We start from the raw sequence: 12,007 nt of genomic DNA, 5'->3' as shown, positions 1-12,007 counted from the left end.
TTGTGCTCTCTTTGATACCTGTACATGGATATCTGTTTCCCCCCCTTAGGTTAGGGAAGTTTTCAGCTATTAGTTCATTTAGTAAGTTCTCTGACCCTTTGTCTCTCTCTTCTACTTCTGGGACACCTATAACACAGATGCTGGTGTGCTTGGTGTTATCCCAGAGGTCTCTTATGCTGTCCTTGTCCTTGTTAGTTCTTTTTTCTTTTTTCTGTTCAGCTTGAGTGATTTCCTCCAGTCTTTAATTCAGCTTCCTGATCCTTTCATTTGTGTCATCTACTCTGCTATTGATTCCCTTTAGTGAATTTTTCATTTCCATTATTGTATTCCTCAGTTCTGATTGGTTCTTTTCTTTATTTTCTTGTTCTTTGTTGAAGTCTTTACTGTGTTCATTTATTCTTCTCCAAAGATCAGTAAGCGTCCTTATGACTATTAGTTTGTACTCTTCATTAGGTAGATTGTTTATCTCTGTTTCATTTAGTTCTTTTTTCTGAAGATTTGTTCTGTTCCCATATTTGAAACAGTTTCCGTTGTCTCCTCATTTTGCCTACTTCTCTGTGCTTATAACTATGTATTAGGTAGATCAGCTGTGTCTCCTGACCTTGCAGAAGTGGCCTTCTGTAGGAGACGCCTTGGGGGGAACTAGCAATGTGCTTCACTCTTGTCACCAGTTCCAAATGTTCCCGGAGTGTCCCCTATGTGTGTCCTTCTGTTGTGGTGGAGTTTCTCTTGCTGCAGGTGTATGGATAAGTGGGCTGGCCCCTGTGCTAGCTAGTTGTAAGGCATAGCTGCATGTGGCTGCTACAGTCACTTTAGTCACATTATTGGGCAGAGTGAGCACCAGCATAGGTGACTGCAAGGTCTAATAGCACACACTTACTGCTATTTTGCTGTTAAATGAGTGAGACCTCCAGCGTGGCTTGTTGCTAGGCTCAGGGACTCACAATTGTTGTAGGCTTCTGGCCTGCCAGGCTGTTGTCAGCTCTCTAGGGAGTGCAGATCTGTGGTTCCAGCTACCAGTGTGGCAGCATGCATGGCTTGGAGGCATTGGAAGGTGAGGCAGATATCCTGCCTAGCTGTTTGAGAAAGCCAGTGGTACAACTCTGCAGCAGCTGAGAAACCCCACACGCCTCGGGCCCACACTGCCTGCAAACACAGTCCTGCCCTGTGTGCATACCCCACCTCACCAAGGCAGATCAACTTGTCCAGCTGCAGAGGTCCTACATACCTCACAAATGCAAGCCCACCCCTCACACATACCCTGACCTACCAAGGTAGACACACTCTCCTGTTGCAGAGGTCCCACACACCCCCTCTACAGGGGCCTACAAGTTCCTGAACGGCTTGCTGGTAGGCAAGGCCAATCCCTAGGGTGGGCTGCCTACCATGGTTGTGTGGGATAAAACCAAAACCCTGCACTGATAGGTCAGAAGATGAAATCCAATGACATTTGCAAACATCTGGGTCAGTATGCCTGTGCTGGGTCACAAGAATGCCTGCCATCAGTGTCTCAGTAGCTGGGGAGGTGGGTCCAGCTGCTCCCTGTCTGTCTGAGATGTGACCAGAGCATATCAAGTAAGTCTCCTTTACCAAAGGATTGCGCATCTTTCTTTCTGTTGATTTTTTGTTGGTTTCTGGAATGGGTAAGTCTGTGAGTGGGCCCTTTAAGAGCAGGCTTTTCTTTCCCTTATGTTAGACAGCTTTTCTTTGGGTATTTTCTCTTGATTTTAATAGCCATCAAAGCCAGGAATTATGGTGCTTGACTCAATTGTGCCAAATTCAAAGACCGCTTATAGTGGCTTAGCTCTCCCACTCAAATCCCCTACTTCTCCTGGAAAAGCTTTGTACCTTAAGATTGCTCATGGCTGTGAAGCACTGAAGCTGGAATGTGTTTTGTTCCTCAGTAGAAAGCTATTTCTGCCACTTCCAATCTTGTCAGTGTTTTCCCTTGTTGTGTGTGGTTTTTTTTTACCCAGTTTCCAGTTCTCTGTCAGAGGTACTTGTTCCACAGGTAGTTTTAAATTTGTTGTGTCCATGGGAGGAGGTGAGTTCAGAGTTCTCCTACACTGCCATCTTCCCAGCCATTGTAGGCTTTCTATAATTGACAAACATAGGATATACAAGTCTGTAAAAAGTTGGAAAAGTCTGTGAAATATTGCTTGGAGCTATTTTTCTTACTAGAATCCTGTCTCAAAATAGCTGAAGGACTGGGAAGCTACCAGTATCATTGCACCTGGAATTGTGTTGCTAAGCCTGTCCCAAATCCCTTCACCCAGGCCTACTACCCCAGAAAGCAGGGACATTATTGCTCCCAGGAAGCTTGAATCTAGGTCATGACACAGATCCCCCTCTTTGGGAAACTGACAGATCTTGGCACAGCTTCAACTACCGGGAGCAGCTTAAAACAAAGTAGGCTGCCTCGACAATCGAAAAGGTTGAGAGAGCACCAAAAGCTAGATCAGGGTGTTATGATAAGGTTAATCTTCTACACAGGCCACTCCATTAAGACTTGGAGAGGTAGTGGTTGTTTTAATGCATAGAAACTAGCATAAAGAGTCAAGGAATAAGGAAAAAAGGAAGAATGTGCTCCAAACAAAAGGGAAAAATATAAAACCTCAACAATAAATCCTGATAAAATGGAGATAAGTAATTTACCTGATAAAAATTTCAAAATAGCAGTGATAGAGATGATCACTGAGCTGGGGAGAAGAAGGGATGAACAAAGTGAGCATTTCAACAAATAGATGAAAATATAAGAAAGTACCAAATAGGAACCACAGTGCTAAAGGATATAATACTTGAACTGAAAAGTACGCTAGAGTAGTCAACCAGAAGAATAGACAAGCAGAAGAGGGAATCAGAAAACTCAAAGAGAGGACAGAGGAACTCACTCACTGAGAGCAGCAAAAAGGAAAAAGAATGAAAAAGATTGAAGATAACTTAAGAGATTTGTAGGGCAACATCAAGCTGACCAATAATCACATTACAGGGGTCCTAGAGGAGAAGAGAAAGAGAAAGGGGCAGGGGCCAGCCCAGTGGCACAGCAGTTAAGTTCGCATGTTCCGCTTCTCGGCGGCCCCAGGTTCGCCGGTTCAGATCCCGGATGTGGACATGGCACGACTTGGCAAAAGCCATGCTGTGGTAGGCATCCCACATATAAAGCAAAGGAAGATGGGCATGGATGTCAGCTCAGGGCCAGTCTTCCTCAGCAAAAGTAGGAGGATTGGCAGTAGTTAGCTCAGGGCTAATCTTCCTCAAAAAAATAAAAGAAAGAAATGGGCAGAAAACTTATTTGAAAAAATAATGGCAAAAAATTCCCTAACCTAGAGAAAGAAACAGACATCCAGATACGGGAAACCCAGAGAGTTCCAAATAAGATGAATCTAAAGAAACCCACACCAAGACACATTATAATTAAAGTGTCAAAAATTAAAGACGAGAAAATAATTTTAAAAGCAGTAAGAGAAAAACAATTTATTATGTACAAGGGAAGCCCCGTAAGATTATCAGCAGATTTTTCAGCAGAAACTGCAAGCCAGATGGGAGTGGCATATAGGCTTGAGATTATGAATTTTTATCAAACTCTCAGATTTTCCAATTCTGCATCTCTAAGGACCACTCTGAGAAACAAGGTGTCAGAGAGTCTCTTGTTTTGAATCCCTTCTAGTATAATTATTGCAGATTTCAGCATCTTCTCCCAAGTGCGTTCATCAGGAAGGCTCTTTTTAGCTTTGGAATTGTAGTGGCTACAGAATTATAGCATGTTTATTGAGGAATATCATGCATATGGAATGGCACCCCCTAGCTGAGCAGACTATGACTGACTGTTACTTCAGTGTGCTGAATAGAAAGAGTAAGCATGAGAGTTGGATCTTGGCTAAGGTTGTAAATAGGAAGAATTTAACAAGTCCTTTCCATAGATGATTATACAATAAAGGAAATTATGCAGAGACACATTGAAGCCATTCTTTCAATTCTTTCAGGATACATGTTCTGACTCAGGAGAGAATATATGGAGAGAGAAAGAGAGAGATTGAATTATACTGAGACTTATATTATATAATTACTTTACTGTGAATTCCCACCTAAAGTTAGTGAGCTCTATCTTGAGAGTTAAACCACTGCCTATCCTTTATTTCATAAGCCAAGCAATAAACTTGTATTCATCTTCATGCTTTCCCGTACCTTCAGTTCACTTCTATTCAGCCACATCTGAACAATAAAACTTTTCAAAACTCTCTTGAACGTCTCATTATTTTCTAGCACCACTGTCAATGACATGCAATATCTTGCCTAGAATAATAAAATGGGTGTTGACTGGTATCCTTGAATTCAACCTCATTTTTTTCACCCATCTCTCACACCAACTTAAGTATGATATTGCTAGCATGCAAAATTCATTGTGTCACTTTACCAAAAAATAACAACAATAAAATTTTTTAGCAGCTACCCTCAGTAAAATAAGGAGTGATGTCATATAGTGACTGAGAGGCGATTAATAAACCATCTTTGCCTACTTTTCTATCCTTGTAGCTTGATCATATTACTTTAAATATGGCATGTTTTTCTGGGTCTGCACAAACTTTTCTCCGATTCCTTGATGAGACCAAATTGCCTTTCAATTACACTATATTTTCTATATGAGGTCAAGTTCCAGTAATTGAAAGGTCAAACTCCAGTAATTTCAGCACTTTTTTGGTTTATCATCTGTTTTATTTGAATATATGACTATCTATTGATTGTAATAGACGAGGTAATAGACAGAGTAATAGACAAAGAATCCTATCTAAGACACAAGTTGTAATTGTGGCCATTTTCTTCGACTTTATATGACTGATGAACATTAAGTTAAATAATAAATTTTAGAGCTCTTAGAGATGGATATCATAATGCAATAAATGGATGGATAATAGAATATAAGGATGGTAAGGTAAAGTAAAAACATTTTATATATTTTTTGGCCTATATTTGTAAACTATAGAAAATACTGCAAGTTACTTTGCAGGTGAATAATACAGAAAACCATCCAAAGAATATTGATCAGACAATAATGAATAGGATGGTTTGAACTGGGGAGAGAAGAAGGCAAGTGAATACTAAGCATATCATGAAATTTCACATATAGAAGATGTTAAATGCCCAAAAGCAGAAAGTAAAAAATGAGATAACTGAAGAGATGTTTTAAAGATAAAATTGACATGAAATGACAATTGTTTATAAATTATGAGTCAAAATAGCATGAAAATGATAAAACTTATCAGAATTTTTTACTTCCATGAGCAGTTGCCTCATAAATAGCCATGGCATTACTGGTATAAAGATAATAGAGTATTGTTTGGGGTGAATGTATACAAATTGTTGCTATCAAGCATAATAACTTCAGTCTCTATAATGAGAGTTAATGAATCTCTAGTTTTTTTCATTTGTTTTGATTATCACATTTGAAAGATTTTGATTTCCGTTATATACAGTGAAATAAAGTTGAAATAACATGGAAGACATCCAGAGGACAGCAACACAGTCATACAGATAACTGGAGATGGATGATGTGTAGACGTGAGCTCTCAGGTAGTCCTTAGACCTCTTCACTATTACCTGGGGCTGAAATACCATTTTAAGTAAAATCATGAGTTCAGGAGCCAAACTTTTTAGGCTTACTTGCTTATTATGTTTGGGACCCTGGACATTTACTCAAACTAAGTAAAACTTCAATTACGTCATGTTTAAAAAATGGAATAATACTAGGGCTTGCCTGGAAGGAGCACTTTACATATGAAATAAAGTGACTCATTTATAATTCTTGGCAAAGTGCTTCATAATTTATAAAATATCAGTAATATATATTGTGCCTATCATCTTTATCATCAACAGCATCATCGTTGTTCTTATTGCTATTTGCATTATTCTTTAAAAATAAAACTAGGGCTCCTTTAATGTTCAAGAGTCTTTGATTTTATTCTTAGTGTTTGTTTCTCCAAGTGTAGTAATTGTAATATAAGTTCAAAGGAAGTGGTCTGGAGAGGAATTTTAGAGATGTGTGACATAGGAAAGTGTCACTGAATTTCTAAAAATTTGCACAAAAAAACTAAAAAATTGTATATTTCAGCAAACCAAAGGTCTTTTTCTGATATGACATCATGACCTTGATTCTATCATGAACATGTCCTACTGTCCAGAATTTTCTTAAGGGCAAATTTGACATCCTTATTGCGCAGGCTGTATATTAGAGGGTTCAGCATGGGCACAATGATGGTGTAAAACACAGAGGACACTTTCCCTTGATGCATGGAGCTCACAGATGAAGGCTGCAGGTACATGAATGCAAGGGACCCAAAGAAAACAGCAACTGCTGAGATATGGGAACTGCAGGTGCTGAAGGCTTTGGACCTTCCCTCAGTGGAGCGGATGTGGAGTATGCTGGAGAGGATGAAGATGTAGGAGGCAAGGATAGTTAAAGCAGGAATCAGAATGTTAAATGCACTCAAGCCCAGAACCAATAATTCATTGACGTAGATGCTGGAACAGGATAGTTCCAAAAGTGGAAAGAGATCACAGAAATAATGGTTAACCACATTGGACTTGCAGAAAAGGAGTCTCAACATAAAGCTTGTATGGATTGTAGATCCAATAATGCTCAAAATATAAACTCCCACTGTGAGCCAGAAGCAGATGTGATAAGATATGATGACATTGTAAAGCAAGGGGTTACATATGGCAACATAGCGGTCATATGCCATTACAGCCAGCATGTGACACTCTGCAATAGCAAAAATGATGAAGAAATAGAGCTGTGTCATGCATTCAGGGTAGGAACTGGTGTTCTTCTCCGTCACAAAGTTCACCAGCATTTTGGGGGTAATGACAGAGGACTGGCAAAAATCTATGAAAGACAAGCTGCTGAGGAAATAGTACATGGGGGTGTGCAGGTGAGAACTGAGGCTTATCAGTGTGATCATGCCCAGGTTCCCCACCACTGTGACTACATAGATTCCTAGGAAGAGGAGGAAGAGTGGTACTTGGAGTTCAGCATGATCTGTTAGCCCAGCGAGGATGAACTCAGTTACTGTGGAATGATTTTCATGGTCCATTATCCTCTCAGTGGATTCTAAGTTTAAAAAAGCGAAAATTATTCCATTGAAGTGTGTGTGTGTGTGTGTCGTGAGGTGTTTGAGCGTGTTCACATGTGAACGTGTATGTCAAAGAGAGAGAGAGTAATGTGGAAATCATTATTTTATCCCTCATCAGAAAAGGTTCATAATGCAAGTATCTCTTGAGTCTTTTTCTCTACTCTAGGGCAATCATTCTAGTTGACTGGAGGAAGAATCATACATTCAGAAACTTACAACTAAGATACTTATAATTTTTAAGAGAAAACACAAACTTTTGGAGTTTTGAGCTAATAGGAAAGTTACTACTGTTATTTCTGGAGACACTTTTTTTATTTCCATATTGTACATGTGTATATTAATGTCCTGTATATCAAATGACATAATGATTGAATTTCATTTGACTCAGAAGAGGAAAGTGTAGCAAATGCTTTCTAAAATTAATAGACATAGGATTAACAAAAAGTTTTTTGGTCTGAACCATTTTCCTCACTAGAATTCCAACTCAAAATACCTGAAACACTGTGCAACTACCAGTATCATTCCACTTGAAGTTCTGCTATTCTGTATCTACTGGGTTCCTTCACAAGGCCTGAACTTTACAAGTTGTTATATGTCACAACAACTTACCCAAGAGTAAGAAGCTGTCTTCCTTTGTTTCTAATTTGGATAATCCCAGGGGAGTAATACAATGGCTTAAATTTAGGTCATGTATCCCACCACTTTGGCCAGACAAGCAGTAGAGTCTGAATGGTTTACTTTAATTGGATTCACAGTTATAGCGGTGGAGGTCAGAAAACTACTTTTATTCCAAAAATACGAGAAATATTTTGGAATAAAAACAGTAGGTGCCTTCTTATCTCTATCTAGCATTTAAAGGTGGTGGAAGGGCCAGCCCCATGGCCAAGTGGTTAAGTTCGCATGCTCCACTTCGGTGGCCCAGGGTTTCGCAGGTTCAGATCCTGGGTGCCGACATGGCACCACTTATCAGACATGCTGAGGCGGCGTCCCATTTGGCACAACCAGAGGCACTCACAGCTAGAATATAAAACTATGTCTTGGGGGCCTTTGGGGAGAAGAACGAAAAAAAAAATAAAGATTGGCAACAGTTGTTAGCTCAGGTACCAATCTTTAAAGGTGGTGGAGACATGTATTAGCAGAGCACATACAAAATACAATTAGAAATCTTAGTTTAAATTCATTATTGGTCAACAATGTGGTCTTTTTAAAAGACCACACATATTTTGCTCATATTTGACAAAAAACAAGTAGATTCTAGAAAATGGAAACTGATATTGTTAATTAACATTCAAGCAATAGTTGGGTTAATGTTTTAAATTTGGAGTACAATAATTTATGTGATATAAGAAAACTTGACAATTCGGAAAAAAGTATCTAGAAGTCTTATGTTTTAAAGAATGGCTGATATAACTCAAGATACTTAACAAGCAAAGCAAAAATTCATGTGGTACATGACAGTTATTACCAAATGTTAAACATATAGCTATACTTAAGAAGTGTTGAACTCATTGTATGTCTCTGAGAGAGTAAAGTAAATTAACTGTTTAAAACTATAGGGAGAAATATATTAATTTACATTAAAGAAGAACATTCCAACAGTCACATATACCATGATCTTACACCCAGAGGTGTTAGAATACAGCCTGAATAGCCACTTACCAAATATTGTTCAAGGATGCAATCCCTAGAAAGGTGGCTGTACTGTCATGTTTAATATTTCTTTTAGTTCCAATGTGTGTATAATTCTAATAGTTCCTGATATTAAGCATATAGTCATGGATTCAAATCGTAACCCCATACTTGCTCCAATCCTCTGAAAAACTGAAATGCCGAATTCTGTCTTGTAAAAATTAAGTTAAAGGATGCCTGCAAGGTGCTTACTATTTCCTGGCTCTTGGTAAGAAGTTAATAAATGTCAATGTTGTTTTAACTGTAATCTTTTAGAGTTTCTCTCTGTTATACCTTTCATTTGACCAAGATTTTCATTCCCATAATGGCAACAAGTGTTTTAATTTTTTCCGTAGCATATCTTATTATTGTTCCTTTCCATGAATAAACACAGTAATTCAGAGATTTAGAACTTTCTTTACTTAACGTTAAGCTCTTAGAATCATTGATATTTTCATGGTATCCAAATAAAGTTCAAACCAGTCTCTTCATCATTCAAAAATTATCTGGCAAAAAAGACAAAAGTTTTCTTTCTTTACATCCCAACAGGTATCATATGATTTAGCTATTCAAAAATGAGTATTTGGTAGACTCAGTTTTGACTCTTCATTTTCCCTTAGCTTTTCTCTTCTTCTGTTCCCTTTATCCTATGAAATCTATTTAAAAGTTAGGATGTTTTAGTTGAACACTTTAATAGTGAGAGCCCCAGACCATTTTCCATGTGCCCATGAATACATTTTTTTTATATTTACATTAAGCACTTACTTAATTCTATATTAATCATTATGAGTTATTTATTTATTTTTCTTCTCTACTAGACTGTAAACTCAATACAGTGTTTGGCACACAACCTTGCATATAGTGAGCCTCAATAAATATGTTTTTAATAAAACCATTGAAGGAAGTTTAGACATAAGTTAACGTAGACCCAATATAAGTGAACAGAGATATCAGACTGCCTGAGTTGAAAGGAGTAAACAAAAAATGTTTGCCATATTTTATACTTCAGGGGACAGGGAGATAATAAGGGATTCTGTGCTCCCCAGAGACCACGAATATTAGAATGAGGACAGGTGGGAATTGGTAAATAGGTATGTACTTCTCTATGTAGAACATAGAGCATATGTAGAGCTAGAACAGGAGACAAAGATTTTAAAAGTCGAGGACTGTGATTCAGACATAGTCCTTCTTGCCAGAGAATTCAGCACTGTGTAATTTTCTTCTCCATTGCTGTGGAGGGAAAAATGACCTGATAATGCTGGTGCATACTTCCGAGTACTAACCTTGCAAAACTCCTTCATCCTAAGGGGGTCATAGACTGAGTCTCCTTTGGCAATTATTTTGAGTCACTGGTCTTGATCTCTGATGAAGCCAATGCTCAAGGCCATGTGGTCCTCTGCAAAGGTATATTGATGGGATGATTTTATACTCTGAGGATAAATGCTAACGGTCTGTTTAGGAACAAACAATTATAATGACCTCCCACTAGACTCTAATCCCACAAGTAGCAACTCGTGGGAAAAGAAGTAATTAGAATTTCCCTTTTCCCCATTGGTTCTCAAGTATAAAATAGTGTCATGTAGGTGTGATTCATTGTTCTTGCTAGATTATGTATTAGAAAAAAGGATGTGAGAGATAGTATTAGCGCTCGAGAGGATTGCATGCCAAGCCATTGAGAAGTGCATAATTTCATAATTTAAGACACACACTAAAGAGGTTTTCTAAAGTTATTTCCCACAGGGAAAAAGTAGAAAATCAAGGAAAATAATCTTTGCGTAATTTGAATGAAAGCATCTTCTAGATATTGCCATAAACGCATAAGGAATTCCTAATGAGCCTGACAGAGACAGATGATGATTTTACTTTCTTTTAAAATTAAAAGTGTGATGATGATGAACAATAGAAATACATGTGTTATAAAGATTAGTTTAGTTCTATATAAATATTAAATTATCTTTTGGAAAGTAAATTGTATTTAATGTTCTTATTCAAAATATTCATTAAATGTCATATTATTTTTGACAAGCATTATGATAAAATTTCTTAACCAAATATACTTTGAAATGCTTTAAATTATTGTTTGATATGGGACTCTAATCTTTCTTGCTGAGATATTTTTATAAATTGCTGTGATAAGGGCTAAAACAAAAGACAATTATTCATAAACCCTAAGGAAAATGTTGCTCATAAATAATTGTCATAAATTAGAACAAGAAATATGTTACAATGCAAGACAGTTAAATTTTTGAAAATTATTTTATTTTATTTTATTTTTCAGGAAGATTAGCCCTGAGCTAATATGTGCTGCCAATCCTCCTCTTTTTGCTGAGAAAGACTGGCTCTGAACTAACATCGATGCCCATCTTCTTCTACTTTATATGTGGGATGCCTGCCACAGCATGGCCTGCCAAAAAGTACCATGTTCCCACCTGGGATCCGAACTGGCGAACCCCGGGCTGCTAAAGCTGAACGTGCAAAACTAAACGCTGCACCATCGGGTCGGACCCTTGAAATTTATTTTATTGAGGTCATATTGGCTTAAAAATTGTGTAATTTCAGATGTACATTATTATATTTCAATTTCGTGTAGACTGCATCGTGTTCATCACCAATAGTCTAGTTTTTATCTTTCATCAAACACATGTGCCCCTTTACAACTTTTGCTCTCCCTCCAGCCCCATTCCCCCTGGTAACCACCAATCTATCCTCCATATCCACATGTTTGTTTGTTTAGCTTCAACATATGTGTGAAACATACAGTATTTGTCTTTCTCTATCTGACATATTTCGCTTAGCATAATATCCACAAGGTCCATCCATGTAATTGTAAATGGCATGATTTGGTCTTTTTTATGGCTGAGTAATATTCCATTGAATATATATAGTGCATCTTATTTGTCCATTCATCCATTGATGGGCACATGTGTTGCTTTTGTGCCTTGGCTATTGTAAATAATGTTGCAATGAACATAGGGATACATATATCATTTTGAATTATTGATTCCATTTTCTTTGGATAAATACTCAGCAGTGGAATAGCAGGATCATATGGCATTTCTATTGTTAATTTTTGAAAAAATTCCATACTGCTTTCCATAGTGGTTGCACTAGATTTCATGCCAACCACTAATGTATAATGGTTCCCATTTCTTCTTTGCTATTTCTTGTCTTCTTAATTAGAGCCAGTCTGACGGGTGTGAGGTGATATCTCA

At 37.7% G+C, this 12,007-nt stretch overlaps 1 protein-coding gene across 2 annotated transcripts; it reads right to left on the bottom strand.

The window, feature by feature from the left end:
* Positions 1–3,801: 3,801 nt before the first annotated feature.
* LOC103562105 (putative olfactory receptor 8G3) lies at positions 3,802–7,112 on the bottom strand. 2 transcript variants are annotated; one of them, XM_070626664.1, is made up of 2 exons: positions 6,161–7,112; positions 3,802–3,824 (listed from the first exon to the last, which is right to left on the bottom strand). In XM_070626664.1, exons 1-2 carry the CDS (start codon positions 7,086–7,088, stop codon positions 3,802–3,804), a joined length of 951 nt encoding a protein of 316 aa, XP_070482765.1. In that variant the 5' UTR covers positions 7,089–7,112. The 2 variants fall into 2 exon arrangements, with proteins under 2 accessions (XP_070482765.1, XP_008535265.1); XM_008537043.1 differs by lacking the exon at positions 3,802–3,824 and having other exon boundaries at positions 6,153–7,088.
* Positions 7,113–12,007: the final 4,895 nt, after the last annotated feature.

The sequence above is a fragment of the Equus przewalskii genome, chromosome 6, assembly GCF_037783145.1.
Source record: "Equus przewalskii isolate Varuska chromosome 6, EquPr2, whole genome shotgun sequence".
NCBI lineage: Eukaryota > Metazoa > Chordata > Mammalia > Perissodactyla > Equidae > Equus > Equus przewalskii.
This window is presented reverse-complemented; position numbering and strand designations above follow the sequence as displayed.